The following is a 19,979-nucleotide window of genomic DNA, read 5'->3' as shown; positions in this document are numbered from 1 at the left end:
CCATCGAGTCGGTGATGCCATCCAGCCGTCTCATCCTCTGTCATCCCCTTCTCCTCCTGCCCCCAATCCCTCCCCTCATCAGAGTCTTTTCCAAGGAGTTAACTCTTCACATGAGGTGGCCAAAGTACTGGAGTTTCAGCTTTAGCATCATTCCTTCCAAAGAAATTCCAGGGCTGACCTCCTTCAGAATGGACTGGTTGGGTCTCCTTGCTGTCCAAGGGACTCTCAAGAGTCTTCCCCAACACCACAGTTCAAAAGCATCAGTTCTTCGGCGCTCAGCTTTCTTCACAGTCCAACTCTCACATCCATACATGACCACAGGAAAAACCATAGCCTTGACTAGATGGATCTTTGTTGGCAAAGTAATGTCTCTGCTTTTCAATATGCTGTCTAGGTTGGTCATAACTTTTCTTCCAAGGAGTAAGTGTCTTTTAATTTCATGGCTGCAATCACCATCTGCAGTGATTTTGGAGCCCCAAAAAATAAAGTCTGACACTGTTTCCACTGTTTCCCCATCTACTTCCCATGAAGTGATAGGACCAGATGCCATGATCTTCATTTTCTGAACATTGAGTTTTAAGCCAACTTTTTCACTCTCCTCTTTCACCTTCATCAAGAGGCTTTTTAGTTCCTCTTCACTTTTTGCCATAAGGGTGGTGTCATCTGCATATCTGAGGTTATTGATATTGTTCCCAGCAATCTTGATTCCAGCTTGTGCTTCTTCCAGCCCAGCATTTCTCATGATATACTCTGCATAGAAGTTAAATAAGCAGGGTGACAATATACAGCCTTGACGTACTCCTTTTTCCTGTTTGGAACCAGTCTGTTGTTCCATGTCCAGTTCTAACTGTTGCTTCCTGACCTGCATACAGATTTCTCAAGAGGCAGGTCAGGTGGTCTGGTATTCCCATATCTTTCAGGATTTTCTACAGTTTATTGTTGTAGATCACTACAAAAACTGGTCAACTTCAGCTTCTTCAGCATCACTGGTTGGCACCTAAACTTGGATTACTGTGATGTTGAACCATTTGCCTTGGAAACAGAGATCATTCTGTCCTTTTTAAGACTGCACCCAAGTACTGCATTTCTAACTCTTTCATTGACTATGAGGGTACTCCATTTCTTCTAAGGAATTCTTGACCACAGTAGTAGATATAATGATCATCTTAATTAAATTAACCCATCCCCATCTATTTTAGTTCACTGATTCATAAGGTGTCAATGTTCACTCTTGCCATCTTTTACTTGACCATGTCCAATTCACCTTGATTCATGGACCTAACATTCCAGGTTCCTATGCAATATTGTTCTTTACAGCATCGGACTTCACTTTTACCACCAGACACACCACAACAGAGTGCCATTTCCACTTTGGCCCAGCCACTTCATTCTTTCTGGAGCTTTTAATAATTGTTCTCTGTTCTTCCCTAGTAGCCTATCAGACACTTTCCAACTTGAGGGGCTCATCTTTGGTATCATATCTTTTTGCCTTTTCATACTGTTCATAGGGTTTGCATAGCAAGAATTCTGTAGTAGTTTGCCATTCTCTTCTCTAGAGGACCACATTTTTTCAGAACTCTTCACTATGACCCATCCATTTAGATTACCCTGCGTGACATGGCTCATGGATACATTGAGTTATGCAAGCCCTTTCACCATGAAAAGACTGCGATCCATGAAGGAGGACCACTGATGAGTAGGAATTTAATAGTGATTTAAACCAATAAGCCAATTTATAGAAAGACCCTGAAGTAACTTTCTAGACACGGTATCATGGACACAACAGGTGTCCTGAAGTAAAGCCATAGATGATTTAGTCCCCATGTTTTGTGACTCTCAAAATAGCCAAAAAAGTTTGAGAAGAGAAAGGCCCCTTATAGACTGGACCCCTTGTGACAAAACTCCCTGTGAGAGCTGGCACAGCTGAACAAAGAGACTGCTCAGAATCTCAGCCTATTTAACTAGCTGCTAAATGAACACTGGTATGTGTACCTTTTGGATGCCAGAAACCAGAGAGATTTTTCTCATTAGGATAAAAACCAAACCTTCAAGACATAGAACAAGACAAAAGGAAAACTTAATCACACCAATGGTTTTCTCCTTAAAACAAATGACACAAAAGACAAAGACAAAGAAAATCAGTGACCATCTCTGGGGAAAAATGATCAACAAACCAAGGGTAGTACTTTACGAAACTTTAAACCAAGAGTCACAAACTACAAGGATCTAGCCTCACAAGTATTTTCTCCTGTTAATCTAATTTTCGAAAAGAGAAAAACTAGTCTCTTTTCCAACAGACTGTGCAGCCAGAGATTTGTGAGACTAGCCCACATGGTAACAAATAATACCTTGTGCTGGCTTTTGTCAGGTGCCCCAGGGTCTCTTAACTGCAGCAGCTTTATAGGGAGTAGTGTTCAGCCAATAAAGTTGAATCCTATCTGTTGGGGAGGAATAAATTTTCCTTTACCCTTATAGGCTCTTCTGGCTATTCTAAAAATTAAGTTGACATGAGACAGATTAACAGGAGAAAATCAAACAAAAGTTTAATAACATATATACATGGCAGAGACCCAAAAAAACTTAGTAACTAGCCAAAGTGGCCCAAATCCTCACATTAAATACCATCTTCAGCAAAAGACAAAAAGGGATGTTGTGGGTAAAGGTTTGGAACTTCAAAAGAGAGGAAGGCAATTCACATAGAGATAGAAAAGCAAATGTTTGGGAACCAAATGTTTGCAGGGCCAGGCAGAGACAATGGGATACAAAATAGACCCTGATCTCTAAGAGTTTCCCCCGTGATACCTACCTAGCCAATATTCTTTGCAGATATCCCTGGCGGTAACTCTATTCCTGTAACAGAGGAATACTATCTCAATTCTTAAGGCAGTTAGCAAGAAGATCAAAGTTTCTTCTTGTATCTTTTGTGCCATGATTATTTTCATCTTGAAATAATCCACATGCCGGATATATTTTGCCATGGCAGATTTTGTTTCCATGCAGTTCCCTAAAATTGTGTATCAGTCTGAGTTTTGCATGTTTGTGTATTTTTCCTGAGGAAGTATACATGCTTTCATTGACTTCTAAAAGAAGTCTATGACCAAAGGAGGGCAAAAAATTCTAGTATGCGACCTAAAACTGACAAAAATCAAGAAATCAGGCTGGATAAAATATTTGTAAAGATTACATTTAAAAACCTCAATATTAAAATATAAATTTTTTTGTTGTTTATCACAATCTCTAGTTAGTGTGCTACCTAAACCAGTGGCAGATACCCTCACAAAAAATAATAGTGTTCTTTCTAAGAATCACATTCTTGGGGCCTAGTTCTCAAATAGGAATTAGTCATGCAAATCCCAAAGAACACAATTTAGAGACAATTCTTGGAATCTAGCCCAGTGTTAACTCTATTTGTTCAGTTCTTTTTCATTCAAGTGAAATATGAAATACAAACATTTCTATCAGTTCAGTTCAGTTGCTCAGCCGTGTCCGATTCTGCAACCCCATGAACCGCAGCATGCTAGGCCTCCCTGTCCATCACTTTAACTCCCGGAGTTTACCCAAACTCATGTCCATAGAGTCGGTGATGCCATCCAACCATCTCATCCTCTGTCATCCCCTTCCTGCCCCCAATCCCTCCCAGCATCAGTGTCTTTCCCAATGAGTCAACTCTTTGCATGAGGTGGCCAAAGTATTGAAGTTTAATCTTCAACATCAGTCCTTCCAATGAACACCCAGGACTAATCTCCTTTAGGATGGACTGGTTGGACCTCCTTGTAGTCCAAGGGATTCTCAAGGGTCTTCTCCAATGCCACAGTTCAAAAGCATCAATTCTTTGGTGCTCAGCTTTCTTCACAGTCTAACTCTAACATCCATACATGACCACTAGAAAAACCATAGCCTTGACTAGACGGACCTTTGTTGGCAAAGTAATGTCTCTGCTTTTGAATATGCTGTCTAGGTTGGTCATAACTTTCCTTCCAAGGAGTAAGCGTCCTTTAATTTCATGGCTGCAATCACCATCTGCAGTGATTTTGGAGCCCCAAAAAATAAAGTCTGACACTGTTTCCCCATCTATTTCCCATGAAGTGATGGGACCAGATGCTATGATCTTCGTTTTCTGAATGTTGAGCTTTAAGCCAACTTTTTCACTGTTCTCTTTCACTTTCATCAAGGGGCTTTTTAGTTCCTCTTCACTTTCTGTCATAAGGGTGGTGCCATCTGCATATCTGAGGTCAGTGATATTTCTCCTGGGAATCTTGATTCCAGCTCATGCTTCTTCCAGCCCAGCGTTTCTCATGATGTACATTTCTCTATATATAACTTAATTATATATATGTCATCCAGACTCCAAAATAAAGACAAGAAATCCCTCATTACAAAAATGGTTTTCAAATACTCATTATAAATCCTGCTGGGTCTGAATTGTCTTTTCATGTTAAATAATTTTCCCTCTGAATTTTGGTGTTAAATTATTGATCAATAGTGCCATTTTATGCAAGCCTTAACTGTCATCACATAGGCAAACTGGAGTGAAAACTTAATATTTTTTCTAAAAATGTCTGCATATACATGTAGAGCAACTTGGCCCAAATTCTTCCTTTGGAAATGAGCGCACAAACCCAATGAAGCAAAAAAAGGCTTGTGCTTATTTACTGGAAGGAATAATTTGAGGGAAAAGTAATGAGAGCACAGCTACAAGTTAAACTGAAAACAGTGGAACATTGATAAATGCTGAGAATTAGCTCATCTTCCAGGCCTACATAGCAGATAAAGGGTAGAACTGTGAAAACAAATATTTTTCCATAAATCAGATATATTTAGCTGTTTGATAGCCTATTGATTTTTATTCACTTTCTATATTTCTTTGAGTAATAAAATAGTTCTTTTTCTCAAGTAGTTATTAACTGCCTGTATACAAAGTTCTGTAATTTGTTGTAAATTCTCAGTTTTCCTACTAATTTCCTCTAGCTACCTTTATGTAAGAGTGGGGAGTGAACAGGAGGACATGATTAAACCACAAAAGTCAAATCCTCTGTGACATTTGCTCCTGTCTACCTATTTCATATTCCATATGGGATGAACTTTCATGTACATAACACTTGTTAAAATACTGAGAATGCAGCCTTTTAAATATCAGAATGACTAATCTATACAGAGTTGGTTATTATTTATATTTTATGAAATCAGTATTTTCCTATTGAGTGGCCCTGGAAAAACTTCAGCATATACTTACCTGCTGCACAACAAAATTTAAATCAGATGAGTTTTTCAACCTGCAATTTTAGCATGATTTCAAAAAGAAGGATAGAAAAAGTATGTTGTATGATGGAAGTTTTTTTTTTAATTGCCTTTTTTAAAACCCCTGAAAAAAAGTTTTTTCTTAGAGTTTAATGCTCATTTGTAAAAGAACATAACTTCCAACCATATAATCTTTTTTAAAAACAAAGCTATATATATATAATGGCCCACTTAGCAGGACTCAAGTTTAGTCACAATCACCTTCATTTAATCTGTCCTAAGGGGAAAAAGTCACCTTGTCTATGTAATTTTTGTGAAACTGCAAGGCTTCTCTCTAGGCCACTGAGAGTTCCATTAACCTCCCGCAGATCCTTTCTGGTGGGTAGACTCACACCTCTCTGACAGACCTGCTCCCCTCAAATAAGGTAGAACCTTTGTAGAAGCCAAATGTATCACATGTTCTCCATCCAGCCTTGACTAGAGACACAAAACCAAGTGAGCCAAAGCAAACCATACTGTCAAACAATGAATTCTTTTCTGAGATCCTTAAGAAAAATTTCTAACTTCTAACTTCCTTAATCTTTCTTGATCCAAAATAGAATATATATTTTAATTTGCATGAAACAATTCTAATATGCATATTATAAAATAATTAAGAGAGTAGTTTTATTTGTTCTTTACTAAAGTGTCACTTTTCATTGAAGAAAATTTTGAATGAGTGGGAAAGCACAAAGAACAATATGCAAGCCAAATCAATCATAATCCTACTACCTACAGATAGCGACTTTCATTAACATCTATACATACAAATAAATAGCATTTAAATAAATATTTAAATTATATATAAAAATATATATGGCACTTATATATATATACACATACATATAAACCTTATATATCTTTTCTAAAATTAAGATCACAATGAATATACAATTTGTTTCTTTTATTCACTCAACATTAAGCATTTCCTTTGTCATTAAAATCCTGTAATGATTGTTAAACATTCAGTCATATGGATTATTGGTGCTTATCATTGCTATCCTTTAGGGAGCTTTCTAAAAACGTATACACGCTGCCACCATGTCAGAAGATTCTGATACAGCAAGTTAGTCCTGAGCATCTGTATTTGTAATAAATGGTTCTAACATTTAAATCAAGATTGAAAACCACTGTTGTACACTAAATCTGCTTAATTCTCCCTTTCTGTTGGGCATATAAGTTGCTTTCAATGTTTTGTTATATAAACATGCTATAACATTTATCATATTACTTTGTCAACATCATTGATTTATTTCCTAGGATTGATTCCTCAAAGGGGAATTGTTATTAATAATTTGCAAGGGTAAGAACTGGATTTTTTTGTTTTATAAAACCATATTATTTTCTTTCTATTCTATTTTCAGTGTATTCTAATTTCAGGACAACATTAATTCCTTGGCTATACTAAATATTATCCTTATTTTTAGCTTTTCTAATATGAAGAGCAAAAAATTTGCATTTCTTGGATTCACATTAGTTTAATTCTAAGTAAGAGTAAATCATTTTTATATGATTTGTACTTCTTCCTGCATAAACTATCTACCAATGTCTTTTGCAGATTTTAAAGGATTTTCTAAGGTATTTTACACAATTTCTTGTTGAGTCACATAATACTAAAATTTACTAGGACTATGAAAATACTTTGTAGCATCATTCAGGTAAATATTCTGAATATTGTAACACCTGATATTTAAATTTTATAGAGAATTAAGTATGAAGAGAATACTCAAGTTAAAAGAGTACAGGCCTAAAACTAAGGAGACTTTTTCATGTGCATATAATTAATGAATCCCTCTTTATAAGGATAATAATGCATTAGCAAAATTACATAGTTTAGACAAAAAAATCCATTAAGCCCATATATTATTGATATCATAGACAATAATGAAGTATTCATCCTACTAAGTAAAATGTAATTGAATTTGCTTTAACTAGACTAAATATAATATTGCTGACTTTATTTTAGAAATTATATATACCGTAAATTTCTTGTGTACAAACAATAACTGTATCTAAAGCTTATATATCAGTTCTTTATGATAATATTCTCAAATCCAGGAAATCATGAGTACTTTATTAAACAAATCTTTCAAGTTTTCTCTATATGAATGTTAATATCTCACTAACAGAAAAAAATAAACTATAAGAATTATGGTCTAGAAGTAAATACAATGAGTAAGGCATAAAGTAAGCATAAAAAAATATCTAAATCTACAGATTAATAATAAATTACTTATGGGAGGATAGAGAGGAAAATATAAATATCTTAGCCTGAATTAAGCACGCTTTCAACAAGAAAATCTTAATTTGCATTAGATTAATTTATGCAAAATTAATAAATGGAAAAGTTTAAGTCTGTTAGTTCCCATTGTATAGCTTTTGTTTAGTTAACAAAAATGGGTCCCAGAGCCTTGGGCAATGAGAGATAGATTTCATAATCTCAAACTCAATTGAACAACAGTTCAGAAATAAAAACCCTTGAAATTTTTCCAGAGTTCCTGGAATTTGTCTGAGTGAGCATTTTTGTTTCAACCCTGAATTGTGTTCCCCATCATCTCACCACTATGAAAAAGCTATTTGGAGAGGGGTTTTTCTTACCTAGGATTCTGCTAAGTCATAAACGGACTAGGCAAATAAGTATGGTACATAGGCCCTGTTGTAGTCTTATAAACGGTCATGGTCAACATACCTGGGCTCTCAAATGTGGTTTATATCGCTAGAAAAACAATGTGATCACTTGTTGTTTCTTCCTCTCCTTCCATTTTTAAATGAAAGCAATTTATTTCATTTGTTTATTCTGTAAAAGCTGCATTTAATAGAATGAAGGGAATAATTAATGTAAAAAATAACCCTCAATATTTTTATTTTTTCTTATCTTCTTGGCAGATCACTATTGCAACTTCTCTAATGCTTAACCAAGACAAGAATATTCTCATCATCAGTTTTAGTTTGTTGACATAGATTTCAAAATCTATGTCTGAAATGTATGAAGGGAATTTCAAAGCAGTAGTAAAATGTGCTGCAGCAAGGATCTGCTTTTTATGTACTTTATTTTCCTGACTCCTTCTGAGTTCCTTAGGCTTGCTTGTAATTATGTCTTCAGTGTTCCTTTCCCTTTTTACCCGGATAAAAAATGGTTTTTAATCTAATCTAGAAAACTGAGTAAAGTAACTTTAGGTGTGTGCATGCTCAGTTGTGTCCAACTCTTTGTGACCCCAGGGACTATAGACCATCATAAGTAACTTTATGTATATTTTAAAAGTCAGTTGATGATTCTTATTAATAATATGTAAATGTGATGCATTCTATAAAGTAGAGCAGATATTCAAATGGTCCTTACAGATGTGGTGTGTGCTGTATTATAAATAGCAGTCTAAGGAAACAGTTAGACCTAAACTGATTACACAAAGAAATTACATCTTTAGTCAGACAATTACAGAAAATAGCAAGCCTTTTTAAAAGGCAAAGAAATCTTGAAATCCTAAAGTGAAAGTGAAAGTGAAGTCGTGTTCAGCTCTTTGCGGCCCCATGGACTGTATCTTACCAGGCTCCTCTGTCCCTGGGATTCTCCAGGCAAGAGTACTGGAGTGGGTTGCTATTTCCTTCTCCAGGGGATCTTCCTGAACCAGGGATCAAACCCAGGTCTCCTGCATTGTAGGCAGACGCTTTACCATCTGAGCCATCAGAGAAGTCCTCAAAATCCTAAAGATTGTCCCTAAATATTAATTACAAAGTGCCTTCATTTATGGAAAGTACATTTTACACGTGATAGTATTAAGTGAATTCTATTGAGGAACCACAAGAAAATGTGGATTAATTGTAAACTGGGCAGTGACTTAACCTACTGGTCAAGAGTGCTATATTGACTAATATAGATATACATACATGCACATATATGGATAGCAGTGTGAAACTGAGCTGTTTTTACATGGCCTATTAGATGTTATTAGAAAGACAATGTCTTAGAATAACTTTGTAGAAAGCTTTATTCCAAACAATTTTCTCAACATAAACCTTGTTTTCCTTATCCATTTTTTAATTTTGCTTTTTTGTTTTCTATTGTGCTGTGAAACTGTTTTTGGATATGGCTAATAACCCTGTTAAATAACCCTCTCATGAAATGATTATAGCTTTATCAAAGGAGTGGTCTAAACCAACATATAAATTAATTGGGATAGCACTTTACTGAAAAAGAATCTGATAGAAATGTTTAAGACTAAAATAAAATGGATTGTAAAAACAATTTTCTCCAAAATAGAAAACTTTTGTTAGTTTTAGTTCACTGAAAGACAAATTTAGTTTCTTTGGAAAGTAAAATTAAACAATTCTTTTCTCCTAACAGTATTTTTTAAAAAATAGATGTCTCTAGCCACACTGAGTTTTCATTTATTCCTACATTTCAGCCTGGTCCTTTTGCTGATTAAACTGATAACTTTTCACCTCAGGAAGTATATTACTTATTTTACACTACTAGCGTGGGACTTACTTCGGAGTGTGGGAACAGCTAACTATTTCATTAGCATTTAGTAAATGGCAATCTAACTCTTAGAAAGTGTCCATCCTCTCAAAGTATGTGGTTTATTCATGGGAAATATTTACTCTCCAAGTGGATCAGACCATTACAACACTGGAAAAGGGACATAATTTACCTGAAATATTACAAACACATTTTAAGAGAATAAATATTTTAATAGGCTGATTTGTGGTTAAACAAACAATGCATTTTATTAATCAACTAAATGATATTTAACTTGCAAATCAATGTTCAAATGCTATCCATTAACATGAGGTTGTTTTTATTTTATTATTAATTATTAAGTATAATAATAAATTGAGTATTAAATATAATTAATTTGTCATTAATCAATCACCAAACTGGGCAATTATCAAATAGAATGGCCCAAACTGAACTCAAAGTCGCTCAGTATATAAGCCACTCACTAGATTTAACAGTCATTTCATTAAATGCTGGGAAAACTTGTTTAAACAGTTGATGGTTCAATTAAAACCCATACCTTGAAAGCAAGAAAGAAACCAAGTACATGGGAAGCAAAATCCATGACACATCTTTTTAATCCTCTTAGAAAATAATTAGAATATGCCACCATTATCCCCTATAGAGATACACATGGAAGAAATCTAATCTAGTGTTTGTTTGCCCATATCACATGCAGCATATTTTCCTGGGGTTTAATTATATAATTTAAACAAACAAGTTGGATGTATGATCCTGTTTTCTAAATAGCAGCTAGTGACTTTAAAAATCAACACAGAATTCAAATATAAATTCCCTGAGAGCTGCTACTACCTTTCTTTTGACCATCCTATGACTTCCAGACCAGAAAACTGAACCAATACAAATAATAAAAGGAATAATAATTAAGCCATACTCTTTGTTAGGAAGTCAGTACACAAAAATTAGTTGCAGATTTGTTGATTTGTTTGTGCAATTATATTTTTCCTTCTGGGAATGTATTTTCATTTTTTTTCCTATTGGTCATTGACATTCTAGAAGCAAGGGAATTCAAGACAAAATTCTTTCTCAATTACTAGTAAATTCAAGTTTATTACTGTTTTGCAAACAAGAAAATTCATGTAATTGCTTGATGTTGATGTCAGTTACTTGATAATAAATGAACTGTGAAAGTGAATAGCACCAGATATCATAGGTTTAATATACTTTGAAGGAAATTACAATTGCCTGGTAGAAGGGGCTGCAGGATGACAAAATGAGAGGTTTATTTAGCATCTGGGAGAAGCTTATAAAAGAGCTTAAACCCTCATTCCTTCTAACATCTTAACAGCTGTGCAGTTTCTTACAAGATATGTTTTATCGTTTCAAGAAATGCTGTTAACCTCGCAGTTTTAAAACTGAATGAACAAGGCCTCTTGGACAAATTGAAAAACAAATGGTGGTACGACAAAGGAGAATGTGGCAGCGGGGGAGGTGACTCCAAGGTTAGCCTCAATGTCACCAAGAGCGGGTAACAGTGTGTGAAGTAATAGGTGCATCTGCTAGGAGACGCAATTCAGACCTGTGAATACCATGGGAATCGCCAAATTCCTTCACAAACTTAAGTATGCAATTACTGTCAAAGCAAAAATATTTGCAAACAATATCAATTTGGGGACACACTAACAAACCTAACTAAAACTGTCACTTAAATCTCTGGTTTGGAAGAAGTTACAGATCAGACATAGTCCTAGGAACCTTGGTGTGAGAAAGCAGGCTTTTGAAAGTGATGAGGAGAGAGAACAGAAAGGGTCAGTCTGTCTTGTTTTCTTCACCAGAGCTGCCACAAAATATTTTTGAATAATAGCAATAGTCTAGCCTCACCTAGACCAGGTACCTTCCAGAAAGACATTTCTCCACGTAAAACTGTCAGGCTTCCATTAAATAGCAAATTACATAACAAATCAAAAGAAATTATGAACTATACGCTTCTGCCTTCCATAAATGAATCAAACTAAAGAAAGATCGGATTATAAAAACAAGACCAACTCAGCTTTATCTTTACTGCATCCATGTCATATTTCCAGCTTCATAAAATAATGTTTTATATTTATTTCTAAGCAGTGTCTTTTAAAAAAAGGTATACAGTTAGCAGAAATTATTAACCAGTGTTTCAGAACTCTTCTTCACTGTAGATAGACTTAAAGCAATCTAGAGATGGGAATATTCTGACTGAATTTCTTTCCTTACATATCTTCAATCGGTATGTAAGAACACTGAAATTTTAAAATATACATTCTTGCCTTTCTTTTAAATTCTAGAGTACTGCCCGAAACAAGAAACCCTGCTCTTCTTCAGGTTCTTCAGTGGGCTACAAATTATCTCACTTGTCTGGCCACCAAGCCCAAAGAATGATGCTCTATTTAAAAGGAGTATCTGTCTATTTTACATATGATAATGTAAAACCATCACAAAATTTTAAAATAATTATCCTCCAATTAAAATAATTATTTTTTAGAAAAGGAGTATCAGTCAAGGAAACTGCTAACCTCACCCTCTTTCAATGCTGATAACTTCCCCCTTGATCCTGATCTGAAAAGTCTTTCAAATTCATCTCCCTTGTGCATCCTGCCAGCCCTGTTGCAGGAAGAGAAAGAATAAACTTTGCCAGATGATTATTTTGGCAATAGAAGGAGGCAGGAAAGAAGACAAAAAAACAAAATGGTGTGGACACAATTCTCATCATTCATCGACTGTCCTAAGGGAGAATATGAGCCCCCTAGAGAGTCATCAGGGTTCTTCTGAGATGATTCCCCTTTAAGCTACCTCCATTCAAGACATCAACTGTTTGTTTTCTTTAGGAGTGTTAACTCTTTTGTATTTTGGTGCCCCAGCTTGCCTAGAACATTCCGGTCATTCTCATAAAATATAAATACATACATATATACACACATAAACAGAAAATTACTCATTTACAATAATAACCTACTCCTCTATGCAAATTAGAAATGTAAGAAAATATACTCTAATAGAACCAGAGAAAACAAAATTGAAGATATTCTATTCAGTTTGAAAAAGAAATTGTTTGCAAATTTATATTTTTGTCACAAATATAAACAAAGTATAATATTGCTTAACAGACAAAGTTTTCCATAAAAGTAAATAATGAATTCCTGTTTTAGTGTACATTAAAAACTCGTTCCACAGAAAAATAAGCAAACAGAAGCAGAAATGCATACATAATGGAAAAAAATCTATGTAACAAAGGTCATTTTAATTTATTTAAATAAGGGATTGGACAGCTCAGTTGAATTTAATCTAGTTGCATCCAAAACATTGTTTGGTACATAATGGACACCAAGTAAATATTTGTCATCTAAAGAAATAAATACGAAGCCAACCTTGTAGTTTTCAAAAATCAAACTGCTTGCCCCTGTTACTTTCACCAAACATAAACTCTAAGATAATATTCTAAAATTTTATTTAGATATAAATTTAAGATATGAAAATATTATTTCATATCCTAATAAGTCATTTTCTGAAATGCTATAAAATTAACATAAAATGCATGTTATTATGTTCTATTTTCCCTCAACAATTTTGATTTCATACTACAAAAAAAATTTTAGTAGATTGTATACTGATATAATATTTGTCACCAATAGAATGGGTAATAATAATACTACCTTCAGGAGATGGTGAGGGACAGGGAGGCCTGGCATGCTGCAGTCCATGGGGTCACAAAGACTCAAACACAACTGGTAACTGAACAACAATAATTCTGCACCTATTTTAAAAAATGATATTTTAATTGGCCTGACCTAACTTAGAATCAAAGTAGACTACCAGGAGGCAGTTGCTGCTTTTTAATTTTTGTTCTGTACCTTCTTTGGGTGACTGATTTTCTTTTTGAACTTACCTCACCCCTTCCATTTGGCCTGATCTTTATTGAAAAAGGTAAAAGGAGGAAAAATACTGAATTGGAAGATGATGTTGGCTTGTGGGCTTTGATAAGTATAAAGCCAAAGCAGAAGAGAAAATTAAATGCTGCCAGTTTATCTACAATGCACATTGTGTACAGTGCACATTCAGAGATCTCATCACAAGTATACAATTATCTGATGTGATCTGATTTTGAGATATACAGTCTTAGTAGGAAAAACTTAACTTTCCTAACAGTGACTCATCTGGTGAAGGGGAAAAAGCATGGGAAGCTGTACCACACATGAATAGGTTCCAAGGAGGAGCCAATTGATCCACCTGTTATTTACAGGACTGTAACAAGGAAGGGTATCTCCAGACTTTCACACAGTGGCATAATAGTAAAGTTGTGTTTTACCTGGGCCATGCACCAGTATCTGTGGGTAAAAAAAAAAAAAAAAAAAAATTATGTACTATTCTTTCCATCAAGGAGCTTATGATTTAATATAATCAACAACTAAATTATTTAGAGTCACAGTGACAGCTTCCATTTTCAGCCCATGGCTACAAAATAATCAGCTCAACTGATAGCCGTTCCCAGAACATGACCAAAGTATCCCTCAACCAGAGGTTCCACAAAAGAAATAAGGAAAAAAGTCTGATATGTAAAATGAAATAAAGTGGAAAGGCATGATTTGGGAGAGGATGAATTTGTTTGTTTGAAAAATTACTCATTTGAATGTTATTGTGCTGTGGCCATTTTTATGATCATAAGAAAACCATACTCATTTTTGTGAATAACAGAAATTCCCTAATTGACAATGAACCAAATTATAAGTTTCATTGCAGTGTCTAAAACTCATATCCCCTTTGATTAATCTGATATGATTTAGTCTGAGCACAAACCATACGCAGAATTTTATCCCTATTTCTGTGTCAATTGTTTAAACCAGGTTCTAATAGGAAATTTTGGCAATGTTTAGAAACATTAATGACCCATAATGCTAATACTACCTACAAAATTATTGATTTTTTGCTTGTTTTATACTTTATTCTCCTCATATATATATATAACATACATATATAAAAAATAGGCATACTCATAGATATAGATATTTATATTAAAGCCATTTTGTAAATGTGATTACCAAATAATGAGTTATTTAGGAGTATAGCAAATCCCATAATATATAGTTTTTAATTTGACACTTTAAAGAATACAGCCTGACTTTAAAATATGTTATACTTGCAAATGGCCTTATCCACAGCCATGGAAACAAATGCAATAAAAAAGAAATTATTATGGAAAACATGCATTCATAAGCAGGAAAAAATGTATTAAACAAAGATCAGTCAGGAAAGCTAACCCTTAGAGAAGGATTTTCCTAGTAATGAATTCCTTGCTCAGTGTCTGACATTCCACCACTTGACCATTAAGTTTGGTTATTGATAAATGTCTTATACTCAAAATTCTAATCTAATTTTATCCTCTAAAACCAGACTACTGGAGTGAATAGCAGAAAGGACAAAGAGGCAAGGGAAAAATGAAGCAGGTAGGAGAAATGATACCTTAGGAAGGGAGAGAGGTAAGTCAAAGGCAGTCTTCATTTAATCCACAGTTTTGCATTTAGCTGTCCCTTCTATAAGAAACTTTAAGGAAACTGCTTTCAGTTTCCTTCTCTTTTCAGCATTAAATCTTCCTCTTCCCATCACAGCCCATTCAAGAAGTGCAATGTGGGCTAATATAATGTACTCTTTGCGTGCTCAGTCGCTTAAGTCATGTCTGACTCCTTGTGCCCCCAAGGACTGTAGCCTGCCAGGCTCCTTTGTCCATGGGATTTTCCAGGCAAGAACACTGGAATGGGTTGCCATTTCCTATTCCAATAATGTACTCTGTACATGTGTTAAAAAGGCTTTAGTGGGCTAGCTTGATGACCAAAAAACCCTTAGTGTCAGTTTTAAAAAGTGCTTGTCCTGGATTCAAAATAATTCAAATGTAATAATTTTACAGAGCACCTAGCCTGAGTCAGATACCCTTGTAAATATTTTACGAAGATGAATGATATATGTCTTCTATTCTCTAAGCTCACAGTTCACCAACCAACACGCAGGTGTGGTTTTATAACAATCACTTAATAAATGGAAGCGGTAGATGTATGTGGAGGTGGGGAGGTTATAGATAGTAAAATCTAGATTAACTGGGGCTAACCAAGGACTCCAGTTATCCATAATCCTCACCTCACCCCACCCCCAAACTCAGTTTTTAGTACAAAGTTTTAAATCATGCTAACGTTAGATTTTAATCCAAAAAATAATATAATATTCTAGAAATGTGGCAATTGCATATTTTTAAATTGGAAAATAAACCTTGTAAGATCTTATAACATTGATACAAAAATTAAATTGAATTCAAAAACCATATAACTGAAAAGAAAAACATACTTTAGAAACTTTTTTCAGAACCAACAATACCTTAAAAAAGTGAATTTTAGTTTAACTGTTAATCAGAAAGCTCAATAAACCATAAATTCCTATTTCTTGAGTCTTCTGTTGTTAATATTTTTAATTACGCAGGCTATGAAAGTAGACCATTACAAACCCTGATTCAGCTCCTTCCTAGATGTGCCTAGATAAGTTAACCTTTCTGTGTTTTGATTTCCTCATTTGTAAAATACAAGTGATAATAGCAACTAAACATGTAAAATACTTTTAATAGTCCCTTGGTACATAGTAAGTGTTCAGTAAGTGTTAGGAACCATCATCAGCATCATTATTAGTGCATTACCTAGTTTTGTAGATAGGTTTGTGGAATTAATTCCCTTGTAACCAAATAGATACATACTGTGTTTCTCCAAATGGATTCAACATTTCCTAGAAGTGAGGCATTAGGTGATACAGGCAGACAAAATGATTGTGGCAGCCTTAAAAATGTCAAGAGGAATGCAAGCAGTCTCTCTTTGAATGTTTGTAAAAAGCAAAAAGAAATGAAAACCAAACAACCACAAAAAACAGAATAATAATATCTGTTGTTATAATAACAACAGAAGGTCCTACGTGTTACTGCTTGCCATCCATCTCCTTAGCCTTTATTCTACACACAGAGGCTAACATGGGAATGAAAGAAGAATTCTTAGACTCCTTAGAACACTGATACTGACTGACCAGTGAACATTTCCTCTCTGAGACTCCTTGTATAATATTTAGTAATGAAGGACTCAAAGACAATAGAAAAAAGAAAAGGAATTTTATCGTATGAAGAGTCTATTTATAAAATCTTGGTTATTCCTAATCTATCATATATTTGTTGGTAAGAATTTATAGAATATAAAATAGTCACTGCACTTCAGAATATATTCATATGGTAGATTTAAGATAGATGAAAATTATTTCTGGTGATATTTAAGTTAAATACTGCAATTCAGAAGGAAAGTATCAGCATTGGCTTACACTTTAAAATAATGATTTACATATTTGTCTTATAAGAACTTTCCTCTGTATAAGGTGGCTCTGTGTCAGTAACACTTGAATCAGAATCACCCTCATCTTTAAATTAGGTCTTGGATGAGCGTGGCAGAGGTCAGTGGTCTTCTACAGAAAGAAAATTTTAAATATTAAATGTTTCTTATTCAGAAGTTCAATCTTTTATCTGTTTTGCCAATCATTCCACTTTAGCATACTTTTAAAGCATAAAGCAAAATTCCACTAGCTGAATAATGATGCCTGCAAGAAACCAGTTCTCTCTAGCTTCTATTTTTTTAAGTCTGTCAACCTATAGCCACTTTTGAAGAGAGATTCTAGATTTTGAATGACTCTACATTTATGGTGGGAAAATTGAAAATGCTGAAGAAACTCAATCCAGGCTAATAGTTTTGGATTCACAGTAATTGCATACATTTTATTTAAAAATCCTCCCTAGCAGTATGTGCCTGTTACCTAAAGCGATGGAGCAGGCCCCAGTTTTATGTCTGATTCGAAACCTGGGCCTACAGTACAAGACATAACACCTACTGTGGCCTCTGCTCTGTCACTTTGCCATGCGATTCTAATGTAGTTTTACTTGAATAACATAAAATAACATATATAATGTTATTTATGTTATTTTCCACGTGAAGAACTCCTGTAAACCTTGCCGTTTTGAAACTCAGTGAGGCAGGCGTCTTAGACAAGCTGAAAAACAAATGGTGGTACGATAAAGGTGAATGTGGACCCAAGGACTCTGGAAGCAAGGTCAGTCACTGCAGTTCGGGGCCTCCTCTTGTGTTCACAAATCAGTAAATGGGAGCAATTGTCAAGAGTATATGGAAACAGTAAAAACTAAATGTTTCTCTATACCTATCTAAACTAGAAACTAATGCAATGATTTAAGCCACAGGGATTATATTTTCAGAAAATTGCAAACTGCTCCCCAATATTAAGGCTTTTAAATAAACTTAAATTTACTGTAAAAATATATAAAAAAAAAAAGTCCTATATTATTCTCAAATATACGTACCACTAATAACAGTAGTGCTTTCAGGTTTGATTTTTGTTTATTTGTTTTGGAGGCAAAGAACATCAAATCTATTATTTCAAGAACTGATGTATTCTCAAAACAGGAAATGGGAAATTGGTCAGTAGTCTTCTACAGAAAGAAAATTTTAAATATTAAATGTTTCTTATTCAGAAGTTCAGTCTTTTGTCTGTTTTGCCAATCATTCCACTTTAGTTTGAAGATGATCTGTTATATTTTCGTTCTGACAGATAAACAGAGTAAAATTTTCCAATTCTGTTCTATCAAAGTTATTTTAATAAATCAATGTTTATGAATAATACCCTCAACTTCTAAGATTTCATTCATGCAGAGATCTTATATCAATTATTTTTAGAACAATACAGGAACTTATAAGTCTGATTCTGTTGAGTACAAATGAAAATAGTGTTACAGTTATGTTTTCATTTAAAGAACAAACTGTGGCAGTTTATCAGTGAATCTAAATACCTGCATAAATTAATAGGACATAGTGCTTAAAAGCCATGGTTGAGGATTTTTGAAATATTTTTTCTATGTCTTCTTTTAGAAAGAAAAAATCTATTAGCTATCCTACGACATTAAATAAGTGAATTACATATATAGGAAAACTTCAGTTAATTTAAGAAAGAGATAAAGTAATATTAACTGATCTCTTTTCAAGCATCTCCCTCTGTTTTAATCACTTTTGTCTGCCTTTGAACCAGAGTGGAATGAGACTAGCTTGGCCAAATAATGAAAAAGCTATTTCAAACCCTTATGTAAAGTCAGAAAAGCACAAGTACTTAATTTTTAAAATGAAGTTATCCTAAATTTTTGCTCTAATCAGTTGATATCATAGCTTAGTAGATATAGTGTACATAATACTTAAGTTAAACATTCTCTAATAAAATTAATTAAGTTGCACAAGACACACAACTGAGAAGATGATGGCCTCAGGGCATTCTTCAGGTAGTCAACCTAAAATACCTACTCAATTTTATATAATATATATTTACAATTTATGAAAGATATGAATTATTGTTATAATTTTAATATCTTCCAATAATATGCTTGAATATTTCTGAATTTATTATAAAATAATATGTATATGAAAGCTCTGGAGAATATATGTCTAAAATATTAACTGATTAAGCATATTAAAGTGAAATAGAGTCATATTTTAAAATCAATAAAAATAGTTTTAACTCTGTCCACAAATGACTTATTTTTCAATTGATCATGGAAAAATTTGTATATTTCTTTAAAGATACCAATGTGCTGCATAAATAGTATATAATATGTTAAAGTGCCATTTTCCAGCAGATTTCCCAAACAAATGTGACTAAAAGAACAAATAACGAGTACCTACACTGTTTGCATATATTCACTGAATTCATGATAAACAAGATGTGAAACTACTAGCTTAAAGTCCCTTACTTCTTTAAGTAGGAAGCATGAAGTTACCTTTATTAAAAAAAAAATCAAACATTAAAAATGTTTTAATGGAAGGAAAGGGAAAACAGTTTCCCTTCTCATGTAATTGGGTTTTAAGCATGTCATTTTCAAACTTAACAATAATAAGCCCACTTCTGCTACCCTATGCTTATATATGGTTAAGTATAGTGCTCTTCTTTATACAGTTAACAGTGATAAAATGTTACAGATTTTATTGAATGTAATTATACACAATTTATTGTTTATCATCATAATTTCATTTCTCTCAAGATCTATAAGCTTTATGTTTAAATTCATAGTGTTACATTAGTGACTTAATACATGTTAAATAATTTCAGGTTAAATTACATTGACTTTAATTAGCTGTTTGGATTTCCTGTGTTC

The 19,979-nt window shown here is 33.8% G+C and overlaps 1 protein-coding gene across 2 annotated transcripts in view; it reads left to right on the top strand.

Annotated features, from left to right (window-relative positions):
• GRIA4 (glutamate receptor, ionotropic, AMPA 4) overlaps window positions 1-19,979 on the top strand; it is a 673,532-nt gene that overhangs the window by 648,151 nt on the left and 5,402 nt on the right. Inside the window, exon 14 of one of the 2 annotated variants that reach the window (XM_010855154.1) lies at window positions 17,764-17,878. In XM_010855154.1, coding sequence (XP_010853456.1) covers window positions 17,764-17,878 — 115 coding nt within the window. Of the gene's footprint in view, window positions 1-11,120; window positions 11,236-17,763; window positions 17,879-19,979 lie in introns of both variants that reach the window. The other variant, XM_010855155.1, reaches the window with a different exon arrangement.

The sequence above is a fragment of the Bison bison genome, unplaced genomic scaffold (genome assembly GCF_000754665.1).
Source record: "Bison bison bison isolate TAMUID 2011002044 unplaced genomic scaffold, Bison_UMD1.0 scf7180017864355, whole genome shotgun sequence".
NCBI lineage: Eukaryota > Metazoa > Chordata > Mammalia > Artiodactyla > Bovidae > Bison > Bison bison.
Note: the sequence above shows the minus strand (reverse complement) of the source record. Positions and strands in the feature narration are given on the sequence as shown.